Source organism: Heterocephalus glaber, unplaced genomic scaffold (assembly GCF_053883595.1).
Source record: "Heterocephalus glaber isolate CG9 unplaced genomic scaffold, H.glaber_assembly_v1.0 deba00000901, whole genome shotgun sequence".
NCBI classification, from domain to species: Eukaryota; Metazoa; Chordata; class Mammalia; order Rodentia; family Bathyergidae; genus Heterocephalus; species Heterocephalus glaber.
The window spans coordinates 12,698,998-12,726,378 of NW_028258171.1; the positions used below are offsets into that span (position 1 = coordinate 12,698,998).

At 38.3% G+C, this 27,381-nt stretch overlaps 1 protein-coding gene and 1 pseudogene across 5 annotated transcripts; both read left to right on the top strand.

Annotated features, from left to right (window-relative positions):
* Tmx1 (thioredoxin related transmembrane protein 1) lies at nucleotides 1-25,898 on the top strand. 5 transcript variants are annotated; one of them, XR_015450091.1, is made up of 9 exons: nucleotides 75-355; nucleotides 3,050-3,165; nucleotides 4,400-4,445; nucleotides 6,134-6,262; nucleotides 8,622-8,667; nucleotides 8,760-8,861; nucleotides 9,131-9,197; nucleotides 19,551-19,736; nucleotides 25,710-25,898. XR_015450091.1 is itself a non-coding variant. In XM_004835543.4 (8 exons), exons 1-8 carry the CDS (start codon nucleotides 204-206, stop codon nucleotides 11,684-11,686), a joined length of 834 nt encoding a protein of 277 aa, XP_004835600.1. In that variant the 5' UTR covers nucleotides 1-203; the 3' UTR covers nucleotides 11,687-16,755. The 5 variants fall into 5 exon arrangements, 4 of the variants coding, with proteins under 4 accessions (XP_004835600.1, XP_004835602.1, XP_087064216.1 ...); XM_004835543.4 differs by lacking the exons at nucleotides 19,551-19,736; nucleotides 25,710-25,898 and adding an exon at nucleotides 11,511-16,755 and having other exon boundaries at nucleotides 1-355; XM_004835545.4 differs by lacking the exons at nucleotides 19,551-19,736; nucleotides 25,710-25,898 and adding an exon at nucleotides 11,511-16,755 and having other exon boundaries at nucleotides 33-186.
* Nucleotides 3,274-3,430, top strand: LOC147828835 (small nucleolar RNA SNORA70; annotated as a pseudogene).
* Nucleotides 25,899-27,381: the final 1,483 nt, after the last annotated feature.

Genomic DNA, 27,381 nt, shown 5'->3' on the forward strand with positions numbered 1-27,381 from the left:
CATGCGCACTGCGGCTCGTGGCGCTGCTTTGCCTGCGCCGCCATCCACTCGTACCCGGGTCTCGTCACGCGCACTGAGCTCGCCGTAGGCTTGCGCGCCCGGTCGCGCGGTCGTGCGCATGAGCGGAGGGGCCCGCAGGGCGGAAGTGGACGCTGCTGCGGGAGGTGGGGCCCTCGCGCCTGAGAGGTGAGGGAGCGGCCGACATGGCGCCCTCCAGGAGTCTCTTGGTTCCTCTCGTGGTCCTGGGGCTGCTTCTTTGGGAGACTCCTTGGGCCCACGGACGGCGGAGCGATGTGCGCGTCCTCACGGACGAGAACTGGAGAGAGCTGCTGGAAGGAGAGTGGATGGTAGAATTGTGAGTGCGGGGCGGCCTTGAGTCCTCGCCTTCGCCCTCCTCTCCTCTGCAGGCCCCGCTGCCCCGGACGGTGCCCCTTCCTTCTCGCGCCCACTCCTGCAGGGCTGTGCCGCGACTGGGTCCACTCCTCGTCTTTGCCCGCGAATACTGGGTTTTTAAAGCTTGCCCCCGACTTGGGTTCCAGGGCTGTGGGCGCCCGAGGATCCGTGCCCGCAGCGGATTTTCTCGTAACTTTGCTGCCTGGCTTTGAGGATGAGATTGGGGCGGGGCTGAGGGTCTGGCTTGTTCCCATGCGGTTCGCCCTTCCTAGACTTCTGTACTTACTTTTGTCAAGCTTTAGGGAAAAGGATATTGAGCAAAAACCTCTATATCTTTTGTGTGCCCATAAATATAAATATAATACCCATTTTTAGTGCTGGAATTGGGGCCTCCTTATTTTGGGATAGGTACTGTACATTGTTTTTTTGTTGTCAATGCTCAGTAAATTGAAATCGAGTCATCTTTAAATCCTCTTTTTCTAGGAGCTCCAGGTCACAATAGTTTAAACAAAATTGCACGTCTTGTATAGTACTGTATATATTTTATATCTTTAGTAATATCCTGCTGCGTAAATAAACTGTCTGCCTTTGTTTTAGAAGGTAAATTGGTGCTGGGGGTGCTGGTAATGTGACTCATACGTTTATTACCTATATTGATAAAAGCACCATTATTAAATATTAACTAAACACTGCTTAGCGGCTTTACATACATTTTCATGTTTAATTCCCTGTGGTAGTTACAAATGAAAAACATGCCTAAATACCTTAATTTATCTAGATAGTGCTCTGTCTAGATAGTGCTCTACGCATTTTCTTGGGGCCTCCAGAGTAAACATGAAGTAATTATAAGAACACCCCCTTCTTGAACAGGATTTGGAAGAGTGCGTTCCTGTGTCATGTGCAGTTAGGGTTAGGGTTGTCTGTTAGGAAGCAAGTGGAAGTGGACACTCCCCAAGGGAGACCAAATCAGCACACCTCTTAAGTCATAAAAAAGAACAAAAACGGAACATTTACATGGAGAATAATGTGGAAGGAGATGCTTAATATGCATGTAATGTGCAACTCGGTGACATTACTTTTCAGTTACTGTTGAAGCTGCAAGGAGAGGTGGTGGTGGTGGTGGTGGTGGTGGTGGTGGTGGTATTATTATTATTATTATTTTGGTACCGGGGATTGAACTCTGGTCCTATGTGCTTGCGCAGCGGGCAGTGAAACCACAGAGCTAAATCCCCGGCCCAAGGAGAGGATATTTAAGTAGTGGCAGCATTTGTGTTTTGAGTCATTGTGCTGAGTAACAGTGGATTGTGCTCATAAAATACAGTATTTAGTGCTACAGCAATATGTTAAGCAATAGTAACTACGAATTTACATGCAAAATACAAATATTAATGCAGGATATTTTTTAACTCGATTGGTTAAACTAAATAAAGCACTCAGAAGAAATACTAAGGGAAACAAAATTAACAAAACATTGAATTTGAGCTAAACTCAAATTAGAGCATCTATCTGAAATTATAGTTTAAGAATGTTTTCCTTTTCTTTGACTGAAGTTCTAAAGTTGAAGTCTATAAAAAGACCAAAAGCAACAAACTTGAAAAAGCATCTAGTTAGTAATTCTAATCTGCTGGTAATTCCAAGTGATTTAAGTAAATTTACTTCTGATCAGAAGTTATAGAGGTATTTTCATTGTAATACAACTTATTGTTAAGGAGCTTGGCTTTTATATAACTCGTTTGTCTTGTCTACAATGCTTATTTTAAGAGTTTGATTTTCTTAAAACAAGTTAAGAAAATGTGAAGTACTGAAAGTATGTTTGTTTTAAGAAGTAAAGGTGTCATTCTTCCTGGTTCTAGAATCTGAGGCGAGTTGTAAGATAATCTGCAATAAAGTGAGAAAGTAAAATTTTAGGGAAAAATTAGGACCTGGAAGACAATGAATTCCAGAAGAGTAATTAAAATGCTAATATGCTTGGCCAAGAGTTTATAAACCTAGAGTCTTGAAAAAAGAATGACCTAGGGCTGGCCAAAAGAGTTTTGGTTAGCCTGCTTAGTATTGGTGTAGGGATTAGGTTTTGAAGTAGTCTTTTTATATAAAAATGCAAGTCTTTAGCTTTTTAAAAAAATTAGGAATGGCTGGCCTTCCTGGGCAAGGCTTCCCTTGTGATCCTGCTGAATAGTGTTGTGGCTTTAAATTGGGTCTTGTGTTTCCTTTTTCACCAGGGCCAGGACACTTCTATTTTTCCAACATTTTAAGTTTGTGATATAGTATAAAATTATTAAAATTGGTGAACTCCAAAATAGCCTTGAACTTTCTAGTGGCCACATTTAAATAGAAAAATCTAAAGGTTTTGAAAGAGCTGTTTTGCCTGTGAAAAAGCCCTTGTGTCTTTAAAAATTTATTCTCATAATTGCCTTTTGGAGGGTTACATCATTTCATATCTTTGGATTTCCAGATTATGAGACCACACTCACAACTTTATTCGTCTGCGTACAGTTAACTACTAACAAATGTAACTACTAAGTTACATTTGTAATGTTTTTAGATAAGATATTCCTCATGAATTATATGTCTAAAATAACTTCCATAATTTTATGTTTTATCTCTGGATAAATGGTCATTAGAGTGCTTAACTTTTTTCTTAAACTGTATTTCTTAGTTATGCTCCGTGGTGTCCTGCTTGTCAAAATCTCCAACCAGAGTGGGAAGGTTTTGCTGAATGGGGAGAAGATCTTGAGGTTAATGTTGCAAAAGTAGATGTCACAGAGCAGACAGGTACTGTAAGTCTGGTTGATTCTGTTTTCTTTGCCAGTTGAGTTGGTGTTTATTCTCTTTTGCCCATTACGTGGTCTATTCCTTTTTTTAGAGTTTGGAAACAGCGGTCTACAGATAGCTAAGCCAGTCTGGGGCTAGTCAGGCCCACTTGACGCCCCCTCCCTGTGCTGAGCTCTGTGTGCAGTGGCTTCGAGAAGCTGATGCCTGGTTGTGACTGCAGCTGGTCCCTTGTGTGTGTTGCTCTAAAGGAGCCCTGGAAACATCACCCTTTCCCCTTCTTGCCCATGAGCTTCCTCTTACCTTTTTTGGTTTGTGTCCCAGGCTCCAGACTAGCATGTAAGGTGATTTTGAGAAGTCCTAGAACATTGGGGTTCAAGAGGAGATTGGCCCAGGGATTGTTTGCATCCACAACATGCTTCAGAATAAGGAACATGGGGTTCACTGTTTTTTTTTAAGGTCAAACTCACATTTGCTGACAAGATTTGAATCTCTGAAATTGAGTTCCAGCTTCAGTACCTGTGATGTGATGATGTGGGCTCTTCACTGCAGAGCCCTCCTGGCACCAGTGATGGGCCTTGCCCTTGGGGATGCTCCTTGCACAGACCAGCCTCCATCTTCGTGTTTTTGGTAGCCTGCCTTCCCTGTCCCACCTAGGCAAATTTATGGAGCACTTAGCTCTTCCAGCTCTTTCCAAGGTTATTATTCATTGTTTAATCCTTGAACAGCCCTGTAAAATATATGATGTCCCCACTTTACCGGTAAGAAAACCTGAGGCACAGAGATGTTAATCGTCTGTCATCAGTGCTTGACACGTGATTGTAATACACTAGCTGGTGGCCCTTACTGGTGCTGCTTGCTTCAAGAAAGATTTGTAGTGGTTCCTCTTTTTAGTAACAACATAAACTGCCTTTGTTTCTTGAATGTCAAGTGCAATTTCATTGGGGTTCAAGACCTAAGACCTTATTCTTAATCACACAGTGATATCATTAATCAAGTGCTTATATATAGTCAAAAATGTCTAGTATAAAAGCTTTTCAAATTTTTTAATTGAGGTAATTAGTTATGTGTTTTTTCAAAGTTGCTTTAAGTACATAATTCATATTTTCAGTCTTTATTACAAAGCTCAGCTGTTTTAGTATAATTTCACATTCTTAGTATTTAAATTCAAAATCATCTCGTAAGTAGTCATGATTGGTCCATGTGAAACCTGCTGTATGTTCTTTGTCACTTGTAGGACTGAGTGGACGATTTATCATAACTGCCCTTCCTACAATTTATCAGTAAGTATTTGAAGATTCTCAGATATGGTGAAGGATGCATGTAGTGTAAATCAGAGCCGTGGGCCCCGGCTTGTACTGTTTGAAGAGCTGAGAGGATCTCAGAATTCAGAAGGAATTTTAGAGCATTTGTGTTGCTCTGAGTGGTACTGTAGGTTCTTTAGAGAGACAAATGATACACGAAGCTGTCCCTGTTCTCAGAGGTTTGCAGTTGTCTCTGGAGATGTTGCTCATGTGAAATGGTGTGATCCTGTTCACAGTGGTAAACAGGAGCTCAGAGTGGTGGTGAGTCCCGTGGGAGGTTGGGTGAACGGGAGAAGTCACTGAGCTGGAGCAGTTCTGAGAAAACGAAACCCTAGCTGTAAAATTTTCAGGTCCATTCTGAGGACAGGCTCACAAACAGTAGGAACGGATTGTGTTCGAAAAGCAGCCAAGTGCAGTCGCACAGCCTTGGGAAGAGAGTGGGTGATACAGTTGTGTCAGGTTAGAATGAACAAGATTGTGTAATCTGCAGGGTCAGTTCTTTTAGTCTGACTTTATCTTCTAAACTGGAGGTTGGAGATCTCAAATCTGTCTACCTTCCCTGCACAGTGGGCAGAATATCAAAGGTACTTCTGCTCATTTACGGTTAACAAAACAGGTTAGCAGTTTCTTTTGTATGTTTGTGTTTTGGTTCTCTTTTTCCATTTTCTATTCACCCACTTTTAAAATTCACCGCTTTTTTTTGTATCTAAATTTCTATTCCCTTTCTCTACATGTTTATCTCCTTTTTCAGTCAGTGACCCTGCCCCCCTGCCTATAATCAGTCTCTCCTTTTCTTTTTTACCTTTCACCACCCCTACCATTATGTGGAATTTACTTCCCTTTCTCTTGTAGTCGTAATGTTTACCTTGCTCTTTCTCCTACTTTCTGCCTGTTGAAATCATAACCATCTTTCAAAGAACAGCTCAGGTGCCACCTGTTCTACCAAACTTTGAGTTTCGGGGCAAGGGGTTCTTTGTGGTCTTTTTCTCTGGATGGGTAAGGGATCGCCTCAACTCTGCTGTAGGTAGTAGGGAGCTGGAAGAGTGTTTGTTGCTGTGGGACAGAACTCCATACATTGAGAGTAGCAGGGAGGCAATGGATAAAGTTGACCGTGATAGAGTTGCTGAAATCCCTGGAGAGGTAGCACTCTACCAGATGCCTCGAGCAATTTAAAACAGGATGGCTGAGGTGATATGATTATGACTGAAAGTAACAGAAAAATACTTTAAGTTTTTAACTTAGAGTTTAAAAATAGTTGGTGGTTATATGTCAGCCACTATTCTAGTAATTTCTTTAATATGTGTATTACAAATAAGGCTTAAAAAGAATTTTCTGAGGTTTGCTATATGTTTCATAGATTTATTTGAAACTAAAAAAGGCTTAAGGCTTATGATTATTAACATTTGGGGCTAAGATCTCATCAGTACATAATTTAGTATAAGCTTTTTGTGCTTTGTTAGTGTATTTTTTTTTTTTTTTTGGTACTGGGGATCGAACTTGGGACCTTGCGCTTTCGAGGCAGGCGCCAGAACCACTGAGCTAAATCCCCAGCCCTTGTTAGTGTGTTTGAATATTACAATTGGTTGTAAAATGAGGTGAAGAAGTAGTAAAACAAATAGAAAATATATTTTTCAGTGGTAGTTAATACTTTCTTTGATCTTCTTTAGTTGTAAAGATGGTGAAATTAGGCGCTATCAGGGTCCAAGGACTAAGAATGACTTCATAAACTTTGTAAGTGAAAAAGAGTGGAAGAGTATTGAACCTGTTTCATCATGGTTTGGTCCAAGTTCTATTCTGTAAGTATGAGGGGTTTCTATCTTACTCAGAATTAATTGGAACATATAATTATATTTCATATGAAGTACAAGTACTGAGTTTCCTAACTTCTTAAATAAAGCTTGATATTTTTAGTTGAACTAAATCAAACATCTTTTTGCCTGAAACTAGGAGGGAGCATTCTGTAGAAATAAATTTAATGCCTTTTAAGGATACTTTGACTTTGTGGATTTGGTCATATATGTCATTACAAACTACATAATTTCCGGAAGATGGTTAGCAGTGTAATGGGTAATGCTCTTGTTTGAGTGTAATAATCTGAATGCGAAGGCTCAAACTCCTTGTACTGCCTTAGGCTTCAGTTCTTAATGTGAGGTGACTGAATTGTGTTTGGTGGGTTATTATACCTGATAAGTCCGATAACTTATATGAATAGTGAATGTGAACAATGACTCCAATGGCATGATTAACCACTGAGTGTATAGCAAGCTAGAAGGTACATACAGTCCCCTCAGTGGTTGGGATTAGGGATGGTAGGCATGTTTCCTGCTACACAGAAGGGGTATAAGCCTCACTTGTCATAGAGAAGACGTTGGGCATAGTGAGTTTTGCAGAGGTTATGGTCTCCTGGCCCCTTAGCATACTTGCCCTTGGAGGATGAGGAACCAGGACACCAACCATATAAAAGACAAATGCTTTGGATTCTGAAAACAGTTGAAAGATCAGCCCTAAGAGTATTTTGCAGTGTAAGTTCTGTATGTCTTCCCTTTGTGCCTCTTGTACAACCTCTGAATTATCCTTTAGCAGCCAAAACTCATCCCACTGAACCACCACAGTTTAACAGAACCTACTGTTCCCAGTGAAGTTTAATTAGTGCAGACTACAGTGAGGCTACGCAGTGCTTTATGTTTTAGTTCCTGCTGCTGTTCCAACTTACCCTTTTACACTGTTTTTTTTTTTGGTACCAGGGATTGAACTCAGGTCCTTGAGCTTGTGAGGCAGATGGCAGGACCCCTGAGCTAAATCCCCAGCCCACCAACTTAGCCTTTTAGACAAGCAACACAATTAAAGTATTTTTCTATATTAAACTTAAAAATGTAAATGATGAGCCAGGCATAGTGGTACATGCCTGTAATCCAGCACTTGGGAGGCTGAGGCAAGAGGATCACAAGGCCATCCTGGGCTACCTGGTGAGACCCTTGTCTCAAAAAAAAAAAAAAAAAATGATCATTTTTAAAATCTCATAACCCTTCTCTAGTAGAAGAAAATGATTGCTTGTAAATTTCTGTTGACTCCTCAAGGCAGCAGGTTATAGTTTTGTTTTGTTTTTTTTACTCCAGGGCCTTGCACATGCTAGGCAAGTGCTCCATCATGCTTCCCAGCCCAGGCCACATTTCTTTCCTATTGCTACTGAACAGGGGCAACTCCCAGTATGAGCTGAGCAGGTTCACCACCCCAGCAGTTGACAGTTAGACCCAGCCATCTTTTGGCTTTTGTGTGAAAAAGTCCTTTGGGATACTAGATTATTTCTTGCTAGAGGGAAACATGGTTGGAAACCCACCAGCCCTTCTTATTTTTGAAGCAGCCTTTTTTAAACTGTCCGTCTAAATAACCTGAATTTCATTATGTTAAAGCAGTAATTATTTACTTATGATGACTTAGCATTAATTTTCTATGTAGTTACTTACATGTCATTAAAAGTTATCAAACCAATCCTATTATAAATTTTAATTTTAGCAAATAGAAAGATAATTTTTTTTGCAGAGGAGTTCTGGGGATTGAATGCAGTACTTGGCACATGCTGGGCAACTGCTCTACCCCTGAGCTACATCTGTAGACTGAACAGAGATAATTATTAACTGGGAAGAATCAGATTAATAAGTCCTACCAGTTGTTCCTTCAGGATCCTTTCTGTGCTCATTTTTTTGGAAGATTATAATGGTGAATAAGAATTGTCAGTTTCTTTTTTTGTTTGTTTGTTTGAGATAGGGTCTCACTATGCAGTTCAGGTTGACCTTGAACTCACAATGCAGCCGAGGTGTGCCACCATGACAAGAATTGCCATTTTCAACTGGTTTCATAGAACTTGTAACCTTTTACTTGGTATGTTGTGGAAATTAGATGAAAGATAAACATAAATGTTGACACTGGGAGGAAAGAAAAAGAAATTTCAGGTATTGAGAAGGTCACATGGTAGCAATTCAGAAACTGTTACTTCTTATGAGCAAGTCTTATTATAGGCATGAAGTCAGTGATGTATCACTAATCTTGATAATACCAGTAATAAGACAGTCATGTTGAGGAAATTGTAGAGTAGAAAATAGAATCTATAGATAAAGACTCTTGCTCAGTTTTTCAACCATTTCTCTCTTTTTTTAGGATGAGTAGTATGTCAGCACTCTTTCGGCTTTCTATGTACATCAGGGTATGGATTAAAGTATTTCTTTTCGCACATATTTTTAATGTTATCACTTTTTAAATGAACACAGTTTTAGTTTTTTTTTCTTTTGATTTCAGATTTGCTATGACTATTTTATTGAAGACCTTGGACTACCAGTTTGGGGATCATACACAATTTTTGCTTTAGCAACTTTGCTTTCAGGACTGTTGTTAGGACTTGTAAGTACTTTGAAGAACTAGGAAGAAAAATACTATTATTATTATTAAGTTTCTTGAGACTGGGTCTCACTATGTATTTTATGTTGTCCTTAAACTCCCTATGTAGCCCAGGCTACCCTTGAATTTACTGCAATCCTCCTGCTCCAGCCTCCTGAATAGTGGGATTAGAGGCATGTGTCACCATGCCTGGCAGAATATTTTAAAATATAATAATACAGCAGCATTAGTTGTATTATGTTATACATTCAGATTTCTGTTTATCTTTGCAGTGTATGATATTTGTGGCAGATTGTCTTTGTCCTTCAAAAAGGCGCAAACCACAGTCATATCCTTCAAGTAAGTATATTTAAGGTTCTTTGTTTTATGGCTATGCTAGGGATCCAGCCTAGATCCTTGTGCATGCTAAGCAAGCACTACCACTAAGCTACATCTTCAGCCCTTTTTATTTTTTTATTCACTATAATCCCATTCATTTCTGTAAACAGTCACATTCTTTAACAGGTTGGCTTTCTGTTCAGGTTCCTAAGTGTGGAGTGAGCTCCTTTAGCTCTCCCATAAAGGAAGGAAGAGGGGAAGATATGCATTTCATGTGGGAAATATATATTTCCTGGTAGCCCAGTAGATTTTGGAACACTATTATTTCTTTTGTCGTTGTTTTTGGTACCGGGGATCGAACTCGGGACCTTGCGCTTGTGAGACAGGCGGCGAAACCACTGAGCTAAATCCCTGGCCCTGGAACACTATTATTTCTTGACTCTTACAGTAAAAAGAATTTCAGCATTACATACAGCTTGTAGATATTTAATAACATTGATCTGGTATTAATTTCAAAATTTTATGTTGTTCATGGATCCATTTGAATATATACCTGAGATAAAATTTTAACACTTGAATATATCCTGCTTTTGAAGTCATTCATTAGTATAGTGATCACATTGGAAGTTTCTTCTTTATATCTAGCTAGTTTTCACTTTTTCTGAAAGGATACTGGGAAAACTATTCCTTAGTTGACTTAGGCTTGATATTGACACAACTGTACTGCAAAATGGGTTTATATAATTAGAAGCATTTATTGGTGCTTGTTGTAATATAATTGGTTATCCAATCTTTTATTTTTAATCTTGGAAAACTGTACTGTTATAGAGGCCCTCTTGTAGGTAGTTTGTATAAAACTTTCATTTAATATAATCCCTTGCTTTTCAGCAACTTTGTGGTTGATTGCATAGGTAATACTGATTCCTTTTGTAGTTGAAGAAATGAAGGTTGAAGAAGATGAAGGATACCCCCAAGGTCACATAAACATGACAGAGCAGAACATAGACCTAAACTAGACTCATGACCTAGTATTCACTCCATGATACTCCCTATTTTGATTTAGGATTTATCCAGGTCAAAGCTCCTGAAATGAAATTGGTGGATCTTTCATTGACAATATACTTTGTCCTTCAAATACCTGATAGGTCACCTTTTTTATTCTTAGATGTGTTGATGTTAAGAGGGGTATATATAGAGGAAGGAATTGCTTTATCCAGCAAGGACCACTGACATGTAGGGGAAAAGTGTAGGTACAGATTAGTTAAAAGACAAATTTATTATTAGGGTTAATATTTTGAAGTGAAATGAATATAAAATGTTCATTCACCAACTTTTTTGTGTGTGTGTGTGTGTTTTTTTTTTTTTTTTTTTTGGTACCAGGGATCGAACTCGGATCCCTGTGTTTGTGCAGCAGGCAGCACAACCACTGAGCTAAATCCCCGGCCCCATTCACCAACTTTTAAATTGTGAATAAAAGTAGTTGGCAGTAACACTGTCCCCTAGGTGGGACAACCGAAATTATCTCCAGTCATTGCAGTCTGAAGGACAGTACTACTCTTGGGGTAAAACCATTGTTATAATCTGTAGTGCTCACTAGAACCACATGGAATATGATAAAGGACAGAGCCTATTAAACCAGCAGTAGGAGGGATGGCAGGCAGACAAAACAACAGGTTGTCCGTGACTGGGGGTTTCTTATGACTTATTTTACTTAACATCCCCCACCAGCAATACCACTACTGTCCTGGGTTCCTAGGATTGGGGGTGGTCTAATGTATGTGTGCAGTAATGCTCTTTATCCCAGTTCCAAATCCTGTGTCTCTCTAAGGTGCTGTGCTCTGAGCTTAACTAGCAACTGGCCCTGCAGAAAGTAGAAAGGGTGACCTGCACAATTAATATTTATACATTTTGTTATTTGTAATTAGGCCTCAATAAAACTTATAGATGAGGAAAGGGAAGCACATTTATAAGACTAGAAAAAATAAGGACAAGAATGTAACCTTTAAGTATAAATTTGTGTTTCTTGCTTCCCTGGGAACTGAAACAGGATACTGTTGAAGTTCTAGTATAATTATAGACTAGATGATTACTAGCAAATTAATATGATGGTTCTATCATTTTTTCTTACAATGTCTACATTTATAGCTTTAAAGCTGATTCATTAATTTTAATTTAGCATATAAATAAGTGGATATTTAGAATCGATTTGTTAAGTAAAATATGCCTTTCAAACCCAGTTTTTATGATCTTTACTGTTTTCATGATGCCTTGATTTTACTCTAAAGCAGATATAATACATCAACAAAACCACATTATCTGGTCTTTGTCTTTAAGAAAAGCCATTACCAGAATTTTCTCAACCTTTGAAAAAACTGGTGGAGGAACAAGAGGCTGATGAAGAAGATGTTTCAGAAGAGGAAGCAGAAAGTAAAGGAGCAAACTCAGAGTTCCCACAGAGTGCCATAAGACAACGCCCTGTGGGTCCATCATTGACCACAGATAAATCCTAGTTAATTTTTATAAGTATCTTAATACTGATTCTGACAAAGCAGAAAATTGACCATTTGTTTCGTTTTAAAGTGAACTATGATTTGTATATTGCAGAGTTCAGTCTAATTGTCATTGGATTGAACGTTCTCATACAGAAAATATAACCAAGTATAAAAATTCGAAATATAATTTAAGAACTTGAGGTTTAAACAATTGTTTAATTTTAGAAAATCTGGTGCCAAGCAATAAGATTTGTGTATGTTTAGTAATAACCTCTTTCAAGTCTGAGTTGAGAAATTGTATTTCCTAAGATTTACATTAATGGGGGTATTTAAGAAGATTACTTAGAGAAAAAATTTTCTCATTTGATGTATTTTTTCTCCGTTTCACTGTGTGAAAAAACATATTTCCCATAAATGGGAACTTTGCCCCTTGTCTCAAAAAATGTGTATATCGGTGATAACTTTGGTCTTTTAGAGATATAGTCCAAAATTTCTCACTTTTTAGATTATGCAGCGAGTGAAAACTGTCTTGCTTTAATTGGGCAGTTTTCTTTTTTAACTTCGTGTACAGGATATGCTACTGATTTGGGTTTTTATAAGTCCTTGGTGTTCTCTTGATTCCTATAAAGGTTTATGCCTGTTTTATTCCTTTTCTCAGTTGTATGGTTTCTTTTTTTTTGCCTTAGGTTACATTTTTCAAGTTGGACACTATGAACAGTATCACTATTTTATTCACTGTTGGTAAATGGTAGTTTTTGTTTAAAATGGAAGTTTACTGAGATTTATCAAATTGAGCTACTGAAAATTGAAAATTTTGGCCAGTCAGTCCAGATACTACATTATGGTTGTTGAACCTTGTCTTGAGTTTTTCTGTGTGTGTGTGTGTGTGTGTGTGTGTGTGTGTGTGTGTGTGTGTGTGTGTGTGTGTGTTATGTGGAGAGGACATTCCAGATTTTTATTTAGTATGGAAAAGCTTTGGTATTTTGTAATTTGGAAATTCAAAGCTTAATTTGATAAATAACGTTTGAATTCTGCTCAGGAAAAAAATCTGTATGTTTTCAGTGTATCTTTGTCATCGTATGCAAAAAGTTCTTAATTGAATTTACAGTTAGTGGGTGCGTCATGTTTTAAAATCATAGCATTGTTAATGTTTTTTAAAAGACAAAGTTCATATTTTATTGTTCTTGATCGTTAATGGATAGTATTTCCAAGGTGGAAATCAGTAACATGGACCATGACAGCAAAGGGCAGATGTGATAGAGGACTATATAGCCACAAGAAAGAGAACTATGAACACTCGAAGGAATTATCTAGCCACTGTATAATAGATGATTTCTGTAATGTCTTCCCCCTTTGTTAGGTTCTCTTTGTGTGAATCCATTAGATTTGCATTATTGTAATGTACAGCAGTGTTTCTTTAAAGGCTTCTCCTTTAGTCTCTTAAACATTCTACCATTGGAGTTTGAATGTGAAATTTGTGATGCCTTAGAAAACTACTTCAAGCACAAAATAAACTTTTGGAAGTACTTCACTAGCACTGAAGACCAGTGTGATTTCTAGTTGAATATTTGAAAGCCTATACTTAAATGCTTCATATTTAACAATGTTTCAGATGAGTAGTTGTATGTTCCTATGTTCTTTATGTATGTAAATAAAAGGGTAGAATTTTTAAATTTTTTGTTGAGATGATTGAAGAAATGCTCATTCAAGCATTTTTTTCTAATGTTCTAGAATGTTTGATATTGTCAAATTTTTGCTCAGAAAATACTGTGTTACAGAAAATTAAAAGTAGGCTGAACAAGTAGTATCTTGATATTTCCATAAACATGATCTCACAGTTCTTGAAAATTGTCACTGTAGACACCTGAATAATTAATTTTCTGTGTGATACCAGAGGCTTAAAGAAACTACATGGGATTGTTTACTAATGGTTTGGGAATGGATAACATGCACTGCCAGTAACATCTTAGAGAATTCTGATCTACCCGCCCTCCGTAATCATTCAGCTCCACCACTGAAGTACTATAAACTCTGGTCTCTAATGGAAAAGGCACTGTTCTGCCATATATTGCTTAATGATTACCAGCAAGACTGAAAGTCCTAATGAAGATTCCTACGTATGTCAAATAGCTAACTACCACTCAGAGAACCTGTTGGTTCTTAGCTGTGCTAAGTTGTTTTCCTGTATTAATTCATTTAGTCCCAACAGCTGCCTTGTCAGATAGGTAAGCATCTTTCTGCTCAGAACTGTAGAAAAAGATAGAATTTGAATCCAGTTCTGATTCCAAATAATATTGTCTTTTTTCTTCTGAGTATTGAAAACTCAATAATGTCTATTTTAGTCTTTAAAATCTCACGTCTGTCAGACTATAGCAACAAATGCTGTTCAGAAATACCATAATTATTCAGATTGGTAGTCTTGTAATGTTGGTTACCACTAGATGGTGTTTTTGTTTTGTTTTGTTTTGTTTTTGATACTGGGGATTGATCTTGGGACCTTGCACTTGCAAGGCATGTGGCGGCACCACTGAGCTAAATCCCCATCCCAGTAAATTGTGTTTTATTTAAGAGCAACTGTTTTCTCAACTTGAGTCCTTCAACTCAGTGGGTAAAATGTGTATCCCTGGACTTAAATATGCGATAATCATTTTTGAATGAGCCTTTTAACTCATTTTAGGGCCATATAGGACATTGGGCTCAATTCCCACACTTTATAAGGTAGAATTCTTCCAATAAGTTACTTCTGATTTGGGTTTTTATTAAATGATTGGGATTGAAATTTTTTTCAGTCTTTATTTTTTATTAGTACGTTTGTAGTACATAATACATTCCTTGTGGGGGAGCTGGTACATGTGTATAACACATCTCAATTCTTTTTCATCCCCTTTCCTCCCTACTCTGTCTTTTGATCCTCTTTCAATCTCCCTACTTTGTTTTATTTTGCTCTTCATTGAGGTTGAAATTTAAGAGTAATCTTAATGATTATATAATTTTAAAGGTAACATTTTAAATTGAACATCCTTGCAGAACTAGGTACATTGATATTACATTTCTAGCAACTTTTGTATTTATTTGAAATTTAATTGTAGAAGAGCAACAGAAATTGAAGTTGAAAGTTTGGTAGTATGTACGGTCAAATTATGTACTTGAGCAATATTTTAAAATATTTTAAAAATTCATTTAAATGGTGATAACAGTATTTTGGCCATTAATGAAGTCAACTCGAAATGTTGCTAGTGGCGGGATTCATTGGAGAATAACAGTTCAGGTACTTGCAAGATTCACTTTTCTGCTGCGTGGCAGTTCTTAAGTTTTGTCTGAACTTCAGATGTCTCCCTACTTCTCCAGAATGAACTGTATATTTCTTGATTAGAAAATTTAAATGCTGTTGACTGAATGCCTTACCCTCTGCCTCAATTAATATTCCTAACACCTTTAATAAATGAGGTGTTTATGAGTATGTCCTGTCTGTTGGTTTAAGGCTTAGCTTAAATTTGTTAAGACCTTTCTGACCTGCCGCCCCATGACTATGTGTTTAACCATTCTCTGGCAGCTAAATCATGTTATGTTTTGTGATAGTTCTTTGGCATTTATTATTCTGATTATTTGAGCTAGCAAATTACCATCTTTGGGTCTTGTTTGTGTGTAAAGTGATTTCTGAGGTTTCATTACTTTTAACAAAATAATCATTGCATTTGTAGTTTGTCTCTTAAATTTGATTCTGTCTCTAAAACCCATTAGTCTGAAACTAAGAGTAGTGCCCTGGAAGAAACTTGGGGCATTGATTGTCATCAAAGAAATAAGTCACTAGACTGTAACTCAGTCTAATGAAGTGGAGCAGGAAAAGAAAAGTCTGTCTTGCCCCACACTTATGGTCAGCACCATTGTGGCACAGTATTAATGTCCCAACCTTCACAGCAGAAGCCAAATTTTTTTAAGTCATCCTCTGTCTCCCTGCATCCATGTGCTTCAGGGGACGCAGACATCATTACCTTTGCTGAATAGGGTTAATCTAGTCCAGTGACTGACATGGTCAACAGACTTCTTCAAACTGAGCTAGTGAGGTGTTGGGCACCTTTTGCAGTACTGGGAATTGAACCCAGCGCCTTTGCACTGAGCTATATCCTCAGCCCCCCACCCACCCACTTTTCTGTTTTTGACACAGGGTCTTGCTAAGTTGCCCAAGATGGGCTTGTACTTGTGATCCTGCCTCAGCCTCCCAGACTGCTGGATTACAGGTGTTTACTGTAATATATCCAGCTTCTTTGGTGACTTCTTAAAAATGAAGCTCAAAAAAGGCAGTTGTCTTCTGGAATTTGGCATTTTCTGGATGTGACAGAATTTTGTGAGCATCCCACAGACTGAAGGCAGAGCTAAGAGAATCTCAAAAAAGCCCTGGCATAGTACACCCTACCTCTGCACATCTTGAGATTTTTCCATACCACCTAACCATTTTGAGTAAGGCTTTTTGGTTATTTGAAACTAAAGTATGAATGTGAGTCTCCTCTCTGGACTTGGTCTTTACTTAGCTTAACCCAACTCGGTTCCCGTGTCCCATCTGCGAGGACTCCAAACCATGGTTTACTTTTCACTGTGGCATTTAAGATCAGGAGAATTTTATGTATGTGGTTGAAACTGATCCATGGGCCAACCGAGGCATACTGGGTAAGGAAAGGTTAAGTGAGTATAGTTTTGGGGAGCTATTTTTGATTGCTTATAATTTATTACACTAAGTTCTGTAAGCATTAAGAGATGAAATCTTGGAATCTAGCAGTAGTGTGTTGGATTTTCAAGAGTAGCTGTTTAGTGTGAAATGAGGCTTACCAGCCCAAGAGCCTTGATTTTTAAAAATTCTTTTCATTTATATTTGGATGTTTATGAAATACATGTTCTATGTACTGTTTTAGACAATAACTTGAGTCTTCTGAGAATAGGAGCAGTATAAATTAGGAATTTTTTGTCATTTCTCTTTGGGGAGAAGGAAGGAAAGGATGAAGTACGGTTTGTATTGACTGGAATGGTTCTTAATCTAATGTTTATGAAAGTGGATTTCATTTGAATAAATTTTTGAAGTGATATTTTGCAAACTTGTCAAGAGTGTTTTTTAAAATTATTATTTTCAAGCTCCTTGTCAATAAATACTTTGATACCTTCTGGGGAAATCAAATTACTTGGTAACTTTTAGTACCATATTACATACAGACTTGTTCTGTATGAGTACAAGATGTTAAGTAGCTTCAGTTTTCAGGCTGATTTTTAAAGTTAGGATATGCAAACTGCATAAAGTGATATCTTATTCTCACCCTTGGATAAGAACTTAACAGGGACTACAGCTCACAAAGCAAGATGATTCATTTTTCAATTATCTTTGGAGCTGTCCTTTTTCTGAGATGATATCCTATTAACTGTTTAAGGCCCCAATATTTTTTTTTAATTGGAGAATTTTAAACCACTTATTGAATTAGAGCTGAATAAACAGGTTTCCACTCTATAGACGGCTCATGAAAGACAAAGATAGGTGGAAAGTAAGGATCCAGATGTCACAATCAATTGACTTTTTCATACTTTGAAAGCTTACTTTGAGTATAGTCATTGGAAGCCATGCTGTGTTGTACAACTGTAAAGAGAAATGTCCTGTTCACATTGTTAAATAGAACCCAAGTCTTTGGCCTGACGGGCTGTTGGCATAAGAGATTTATCAGCTGGCAGTTAATAGCAATCTCCAATTTTATATGTGCTGCTGAGGCAAGCACAGTAACAATTTCTATTCATGTTCATGTGAAGATAGAATAAGGTGAATGATTGAATTTTAGTTGCATTGCTGATATTTGGTAGTAAGAAGCTAAGTTCCTGCACTTTTCCTTTTCACTCTCTTACTATTATTTTTTGGCCTGAGCTAAAGAATTCACTGCTGAGTATGTGATCAGATCTTCATTGCAAATTGTGATATGATAGTGTATCAGGTTTTCCAGACGGTAGTTTCAGCATCCATAAATACTAGTTTTTTCCCTCTTTGTTGAATTCCATTTAAGTCATGTGATAAGACAATGTTTGCATAGCAGCATTAAACTTGCAGTCATCTATCTGAGTCCCTGTAATTAATGGCAAGAGAAGGATTATGGTCAGAGTTTATAGTCTTCCAAGCCATAAGCCAGCAATGCCCAAATAAAGCTAGAGAACAGACTTCATCTCTAGTGTGATGAGTCTCTAGTACCAGGCATAAGATCACTAGTCAAAATACCTGTTAATAGTGCAAATAGCCAGAGAACTCTGCAGATAATACATATTTCCCCCTGAACAGCACATGCTCCTTGAGATACCAGTGTTAACCCTAATGTGCTCTTAGTTCAATATCCTGAAGCTTTTGGGTTTTATAGCTTGATGGCATCATGTAGCTGTCCTTTTCTCAACTGAAGTATTCAGGCCCTCTCCCTACTACCACTAGGCTTCTTATACTGTGAAGTGAAGAGGTTTGAAGAGAAACAACAGCAGTTAATTCACTTTGAATGGTTAGGTTTTCATTTTCTCAAACCAAGGCCCAATTTTTCTTCTGTCATTAAGTTATATAATCTTTTTGTAAGGGGAAATTGGTAAGTCAAATCACCTATGATATCAGGGACTAACCTGAGGACAACTGTTAGTTTACCAGGGTTATGAACATCACTTTGCAGGTAGTGGCCAATAGTCTTTCGTGTTAGAAATCCAATTATATTAAAAGTTCAGTCATTGGTAGCCATCTAGTCACTCCCCCGCCCCAAAAACAATACTCCTATCGGAATTATCAGATATTTGGCAATGACTTGGGACCACTTAGAGTGGTTGTGTTGCTCTACAGTGGAAGAGAAATAGTGTTTTACCTGTTAAAGTAGGTAAAGCCTTCAAATATTCACCATCTCTTTCATAATTCTCTTCCGAGCTCTGTATCTCTGAGGGTTGAGATATGAAAGCTGAAGTATAAAAGGTAGCTCCTGCAAAAGGTCCTAAAGAAAAGTTTTGGTGGAGACAGAAGCCTCTTTTTCTAGGTATGTGATAGGGGAGTTTAGATTTTTGGCTATCCCTGTGTTGTAAGCCACCTAAAACATAGATGAGTGAGTCCAGGTAGGTGATGTGATTACAGGGGAATGGAACCAGTGGAGCCAGGTGAGTCCTTCCTGATCCCAGCATTCACTTTGGTGTGTGCTTTAGCCAGCTGTGATGAGATTTTCTCCAGAAAACTGGGTCGCCCAGTGCAGAGTGTATTTGTGTGAAATCCATTTGGAAGTGCAAAAAGAGGACTTGACTTGGCCCATGTTCAGCCTTACAGTTTTACCAGGGCATCCCAGCCACAGGAAACATGCACTGATGACACTACACACTTTTAGTAAATGAATGCCAGGGTCTACTCAGTGCAGCCGCCAGAGGTCCTTACTGTAAGTAATTTTATGTGAGGCTTTTACAACATCTCATGCAGAGTGTCAGAGACGACCCTCTTCATTGTGCCTCCAGATTTCTTCCAGTACCACTTTGCACCCTTTGGATCTGATGCCTGGGATTCCACAGTATACTTTTATAACCTCTCCAAAGGTTTGATCTGTTGAAGTTTCATGGCTGCTACTTCTTTAAAAAAGAATACTACCTGTGGTATACAGTGTTCCGCCAGGGCGTTTCATTTTGTGTTTTTGTTATCCTTTCTACAATGAGTTCTGACTTTTGTAATCACCACCACCATAAGAAGCATTAGAGCATTTAAGTGCTTATTTGTGGAATTTGGAATTGAACTCAGGGCCTTTGCACTGAGCTACATCCCCAACCCTTTTAAAGAATGTTTTTACAAAACTTAAGAGTCTTGGTAAGTTGCTGAGTTGTCCAGGCTGGGCTTAAACTTGTGATCCTCTTCCTTCAGCCTCCCAGACTTCCGGAATCACAGTCGTGTGCCACCACTACACCTGGCTGAGTGATCTTTATTGGGTTTCCTTCTGAGGTCAAGAATCCTATATTGAAGCCAAAGCAATTGAAAATCATGGACTACCTCAAAACTAGTGTGCTTTAACTGTATATATTAACTTTCATTTCTATCTAATAAGCTCTGGTGAGTGCAATGACAGACTAGGCAGATTTTGCCTTATGTTGTATTCTGAAGATTATAATATATCTCTCCTGACATTTCCCCCTTTAAGTCTTAAGATTTGATTGTCTAATAATTTGAAGTGTAGATCATTCATGAACAGCAGTTACAATCGCCAGTTTCTCTACAGTATGACAACAGTGATGGCAGTGTGTGGAAGGGTGAGTGTCAGGACTTAATGGGGCCAGCCCATGTGTGAGAACTGCACATGCCTGCATGCAGCAGATTCAGCAGTGCGAGACCCCACCAACTCTAAACATGACCCTGAAGCCAGGTCTGCAGAACTAGTTTACTTGCTGAGATTATTTTATTATAAGCTCTAAAGGTTTTGCTACAAATAAAAAGAGAATGTCATGGTTTATGTGTAGAAGTCCCCCAGAGCCTCATTGGTCATTTGTGGGGGCTTTTTGGAGGTGGCTGGATATAGAGTGTGTGATGCTGGAATCAAAGGTGTGTTTGGTTACTAAATTAGTCCACTGATTGGTTTGGCATAGTTCTTGGAGTGGGTAATGGGAAGGCCCACCCTGGGTGTGAGCACTACCCACCTTAAGGGCATGTAGCCTGGATAGAATATAAGGGACTGGGTTGGGGATTTAGCTCAGTGGTTCTGCCGCCTGCCTTGCAACCCCAAGGTCCCGAGTTTGATCCCTGGTACCAAAAATAAATAAGGGACTCAAAAGGGCTGCTGTGATTGCTTGTTGCTTGCTGCTTTTGCTGCCTTCTGCCTACCATGAACTGTTTCTCCTCTTTGCTGCCTCTCTGCCATACCATCCTACCTTGTAGCCAGCCATTTATGGACTGAAACCTCTACAAACTGTGAGCCAACGTAAACCTTTCTTCCTTTAACTTTGGGTGTCAGGTATTTTGTCTCAGCAATAAGAAAAGTAACTAAGAGAGATATTGTTGTAAACTTTTGACTTTGGTGATTTCCATGACATCAGAATATTTAAAGCTTTTGCAGATCTTTCTTGGACAAATACACAGAAAGATTTGTGATAATTAAAGAGAAAACCCAGAATGAGATATTCAAGAGCTCACTTTGCTGTTGAAGAATAAAGACAGCCATGACAATATGTAAATTGTAAATATGGTAAATGACTAGCTTGTTCAAATAGTACTTTATTATTGAAAGAGGTACTGGATATGGCTCTTGGAATGACAATTTTCTTTTGTGGAATGTTAGTCCTTTGACATTTTTTGTGGTTAGTGATATATTTGGAGTTATTTTTATCATCCTATGTTGTACTTTATAAGTATCTTGCTTTATTTCACTTTCCTTTTGATTGATGGAGAGTTTTTCAATGTTGTGTTTCTTCTTTGTAACTATTTTCTCCCCCATTGAAAATGATGCTATTTTAATTATTTTGTGGTCCTCTAAAAGTTCTAGTAAGTGTGTTTAAGTTAAAAAAATTCTAAAGTTAGTCACTATTTTTACTTACTTCCAAAGTTCTATGCTATTATTTTTTATTTTAGTTTGGTATAGTTTAACCCTACACTTTAGGAGTCATGATTGTTGTTGCCTTATTTAGTCAGTATTAATTGAGTTTTCTTACCTATTTTTCATTTATTTTGCTCACCTTTAGGTCTTGCATTTTAGATCTTTCTGGAATCATGTTAGTTCTTCCTAGAGCAGTTCCTCTGAAGTTCTGAAAAATAGTTATAAACTAGTTTCTTTCTAGACAGTCTGTCACATTTCCTCTGGTTGCAGTTGGTATTATGTTTAGGTGTAAATATCTTGATTTAAGGTTTTTAGGATTCTTCAAGTTCTTTGAATCTGAAGAATTTTGCCTTTTACCAGTTTTTTAAAAATGTATAGCTATGTCTTTAAATAACCTTCCACATATTCTCTATTGTCTTCACTAGTACAGTGTTATGTCAGATACTCTCATTCTCCCATCCAAGTACTAACCAGGCCTGACCTTGCTTAGCTTCTGAGATCAGACGAGATCAGGTGCATTCAGGGTGGTATAGTCGTAGACTCCTGTATTCTTCTATCCTCAGCTTCTGTTTTTTCCAGTTTCCCTTTTATATTTTCTTCTCTGTATATTACTCTTCCTTCATTCTGAATAATTTTTTCAGAACTGTCTTTACATTTATTAATTCTTTCTTCAACCACATCTCCTGTTTAATCTCTACTTGGTTTCTACTTCAGTGATATATTTTGAATTTCTAGTTACTCTGCTTAAGAAATCTGCTTGTTCATCCTTTTAGCACTACCTTTTCTTATTTAAATGCGTTCAATACAATAATAACTTACAGACTTCATTTCTGTATTTACAGTCATCGTGAGTCTTGATAGGGTGGTTTGTATCAGCTGTGTGTCAGTCGTGGTGTTTGTTTCCTCTTATATGTAAAGACTTTTGATCTGAAGTTCATATTTACTGTATAAATTCTTGGTAGCCTGGCTTTTAGGAGTTCCTAGCATTTGCATTATTTCTACCAGTCACTTGGAGATGCTAAGTTCTTACATTGAAGTTTTTCAGACCCAAGTATAGTAGCAATTTTGCCCTTGTATTCAGGACCAACCTTTGGTCAAAACCTACAGATTTTTTTCTTCTTCCAGAGATGAGTGATGAGTGAAATCTGCTTTGATGGGTTTCTCTCTGTGTCTGTCTCCGTGTGTGTGTGTGTGTGTGTGTGTGTGTGTGTGTGTGTCTCTCTCTCTCCCTCTCCCTCCCTCTCTCCCTTTCCCTCCCTCTCCCTCCCTCTCTCTCCCTTTCCCTCCCTCTCTCTCTCCCTCTCCCCCTCCCTCTCTCCCTCCCCCTCCCTCTCTCTCTCCCTCCCTCCCTCCTTTTCTCTCTCCCTCCCTCCCTCCCTCTCTCTCTCCCTCCACCTCCCTCTACTGGAGATTGAACCAAAATGCAAGCACTGACCTACCTTCCAAGCCTTTTTTCCTTAATTTTTTCTTTTTGAGACTTAGTGATTGCTTTCTAAGTCACTGAGCTGCCCAGGCTGGGCTTGAACTTGCAAGCTTCCTGCCCCGGCCTCTTGAAATGCTGGGATTGTATTACACACATGCACCATTCTAGCTGTTCTTATCACTGAGTGAGTTGTGAGTGGGTCTTCTTTGACCTGTCACTCTAGGACCCAGGCTTTTCTTTCTGTGTCTCTGTTTGCTACCCACCAGGAGATGGCCAAGTCTCTGGTGTTAGTGGTCTGCTATGGGACTTGGCTACCTCACTGGATTCCAGTTTTTGCTTCAGTTTTGGTCTCTGAGCTCAGAGTTTCTCAAATGCCTGGTCACGGATTTAAAGAGATTTTAAAAAATTCACCCAGGCTTTTAGGCATCCTGTCTTGAGAGTTTCTCTGAAGTTATCCACTCCACTAAATTGCCTGAAACAAATACTCATTTGGTATTATGTGTTTATTCTAAAAAAATTTTTTTAATTGTTTCTCTATTACTTTGGTGGTGATTTGAGAAAATTAAAGACTTTAAAAGACCTTTTATTGTAGAAGATAATTTAACAATTACATTATGGCCTTCTTTAGACTGAAGCACAGGGTTGATGAAACACACAGAATGAGTTTAAAATTTTAGCTGAATCCTGAAGTTATGTCTTGCTTTTGTTCTTCACTTTCACTATCAAACATTATTATTAGTTGGGTTTGGCAGCTGAAGGTGTGTTTTCCTGTGTCATTTCACTATAACTACTAGCTTCAACTGATAAATTCTACTCATTACAGTGAAAATTTAAAATAATGCAAAATGAATATTACAGATTTTAAATGTTGGAACTTTTACTTCTGGATGTGCTTTGTTTAACGCTAGCCTTTAAATTTATAAAGGTTAGAGAGTGACCTTTACCAAAGGAGGATGAGAGATGGTAGAGAAAATATTTGAGAGCTATCCTTTTAAGGTCTTATTTAGATAAAAATCTGTGTGTTGTAGCAGAGGACAGTGTAGTTAGTTAAGTTGGCAAAAATAAATTTCCTTTAACCTTAGAAAAAGCATCTTTATAATTTAGTATTATGCCTGTGGCAGGATTGACTGAAAAGAAATTCTCAGTAATGGAAAGCTCATTTACTTGGATAGAGCAATAGCACACGGGTTTCTGAACCTCTGGTCTAGGGTCACAGGGCTTGGGTACCCTGAAATTATGACTTATGACAGCTGTACATATATGTTTACATTTCTGGATTTTCTTGGGCCCAACCCTCCTTGGCCCTTGGCTTGATTTCCTTTGCCGGGTACAGTTGTGCTGCGTACAAACTGAAATACAATGTGGTGATCTTAACTACTGAAGTGGTAATTACCATTTTAGGAAATGTTGTGTTTCCTAACAGCTTGCACCCCATAGATTGAGAAACTGAAAAGATAAATGGAAGCAGCTTGATTCGATGTGTTGAGGAAACATACTTCTCGTGGGGTTGGGATTTAGGCTCTCGTGTTAACCTCATCAGGCGTATAAATGGTGGAACACAGAGGAGGTGATACACGTGTATTCATCACAGTCAAACATTGTATTCTTTTCATTTTCACCAAGATCCTTTGTGTGTGTGTGTGCCATATTTGGGAAGGGTCATTTAGGCTAGCAGAAAGAGCCCTTTGCTCAATTGTGCTTGAAACTTTGCTTGATTTCTTGAAGACCACATTTGAGACCTGCTATGCCTAATGGTTAGCTCTTTCCAGCTGACTTTGTCAGAGCAGTAAGGAACTTGAGCACTGGCAGACCACAGCTGTACTTCATAATTCCTACCCCTCTCTCCTTGATTGAACTCAGGGCCTTTACACTCAGCCACATCACCACCCCTCCCCCTTCTATTATTATTTTGAGACAGGATCTGGCTAAATTACCATCTTCCCCAGGCTGGGCTTGAACTTGCAATCCTTCTGCTGCCTCAGCCTCCTGGAATGCTGGGATTACGGGTGTGTATCACTATGCCTGGGTAGCTTTTTCTTCTTAAGGAAAATATTGAATAGATCTTTTAAAAAAACATTGCCATAAAGAGAGGAAGTATGGGGGTGGAGGGGTATAGCTTCATGGTGGAACACTTGCCTAGCATGCGTAAGGCCCTGGATTCCTTCCACCCCAGCATCACACACACACCCCATGCACTGCAATAAACAAAAACCAACTGGGGTGAGGGAGGGAGAAGAAAGCTGCAACAAGAGTTTTGTGTGCAAAATATAAGAATGTGACTTTTCTTGAAAATTTTAGCAATAGGATTGAATTTATTTTTATAGACAAATAGAAATTTTGGTTGTGTTTAGGCTCTTTCACCTTTTTTTTTCTTTTACAAATAAACCAAATACTTCCTATCTGGTCTTCACATGGGAAATACCTCTTTAAAAAAAGAAGGACTTGCCTTTCCGATAAACAAACCTGAAATGCCTCTTTTTCTTTCTCAGGTAAAAATGCTTTCATTTTTCATCTTAGTTGCTGACAAAGGGTAAACATTAAGAGCTCATCTACAAAGTCCTTGAGCTGAGGCATAGTCTTTCCCCTGTGACAAACAGAAAACTGCCATGGTTTCTGAGTTCTTTCTCCATGGATGTGGGTCCTGGCTTATTCCATCCTTCTTTCAAGGGTCTCCCTGTCACCTACCTCTTCTGGATTACATCGCTCACTGGGATAGAATTCTCATTTGCGGATGTTTTTGTGAGCATTTTATGAATTTCATCATGTGTTCCCACTGACTGGTATCTATTTCTTATTTGTCCCTGCAACTTGTCCTTAAGGGCAAGTCTCTATTTTTCCTTAGTTTGAATCTCCACTCCCTCTCTCTCCCTACAACCTCCCCGCTTCCCCAAAGCAGAGCCTAATGCAAAGGCTGGTAAGTAGGTAGGTTATTGGAAGTGATCCCATTAAGCTAGAGCACGGGATCAGGGATTGAACAGGACAAGAGTGAGGGAAAGTATTGTGATGTAGGATTGAGCTGTCCCTATAGAAGAGTGGCACTGACTATTGATGGTTTGTTATTTTTGATTGATCTCAGATCTACTTGCTTCAGAAACAAAAGGAAACATTTATCCATTGGCTTTGCCTCCTGCTGGTTAAGCCTGGCCATAACGGAGTTATCTAGGAGAGATGAAGCCCAAAGGACTTAAACTTATTTGTGGTGCATAAGAGATGTCCAGAATAATTATGTGAACCGAACAGGACCCAGCTCAATTCCAAGTATATGGTATGCATTCAGTATTACTTACTGACCTCAGAGTTCTGGTTATATCTCTGAAAATAAGAATAGCATGCATAGTATGTTACTATTCACATTTTCCCAGACCTGCTAACCAAACAAATGGGCTGTATTTTATTTTATGTTTTAAACAAGATATTATTCTGCTGGCTTTTTTGGGTATCTAACGTTCTTCCTACATAACTCAAATCAATATTTGTAGTAATAATAAAAGGATGTTCCACATGACCACCTCCTTCAGAAATATGCCAGACGGAAATGTCTTCACTTTGTGGAATCACTATTTTGAAATATGTGTAGATTTACAGAAAAAACTTAAAAAATAATAGTTCCCATACACCCATAACTTAACTTTCCCTTGTTAAAGTTTAATCAACAAAATAAGTTAATATTGATAGTATACTATTGGCTAATGTATAGACTTTATTCAAATTTTAAGTTTTCTTAAATTTAAGTCTCCCAAATTTTCCCAGTTTCCCCACATTTAGCAGTTTTTCAGATCTTAGCAGTCCTTCTAGTCCAGTCTCAAAATAGGATCCCACATTATTTTTAGTTGTCATGTCTTTATTCTCCCTAATTGTTTTTGTCCATTATGACCTTGACATTTTTCGAGAATATTGGTCAGTTATTTTGTTGGGTTTGTCTGATGTTCTTTCATGATTAGAGTGAGATTATGCATTTTTTGCAAGAACCCCACTGAAGTGTCTCCTACCCTTCTCAATGTATGATGTCAGGGTGTACCTGACTTTAATAGGTCTTCTAATTGGTGTTGTTTATTTTTATCACTTTATTAAATTAGTGTACACCAGATTTTTGAATCGTAATGTGACTTGGTTTCTTAGTAATATGTATTTTGTAGGGACATGCTTTGAGATGATAGAAATACTGTTTCTCATAATACTTTTGCTCATTTATTTTATCATCTGTTGATCGTTCTTTTTAACAGTTGTTAAAGGTATTTGCCTAATGATGATTTTCATTATTTCTTCATTATTTATTAGTTAGTTGGAATGCTAATTTATTTTTTTAAAACAATTTGGAGTCATGGGCATAATCCATTGCATCATACGTGGTGTTGTTCAAAGGTTTCTATCTTAGCTCCTCTAGTTAGTTCTTACATCCTCTGAGCGTAGTCTTATCACTTTTTGAGCTTTTCCTTTTTGTCATCATTTTTCCTGTTCCAGCCCTGTAATCAGCTATTTTTCTAATGAGCATTGGTTCTGTGTAAGAACCTGCCTATGAGCTCGAACTGACCAAGGAGTGACGAGGATGAAAAATAAAGAGACACAGAAACAAGTTAAAATCTGGGAGCCAGGGGGCTCATGTCTCCTTTCGACATAGAGCCCCAAGTGACTGGTTCACCTTGGCTTTATTCACTCAGACCCGGGCACAAGCAATTAAGAGTTCCACAGGATTCATCTGTCTCCCTCCCTCCACGGTACTTCACCGGGTAGACAACTTAACCTTACTT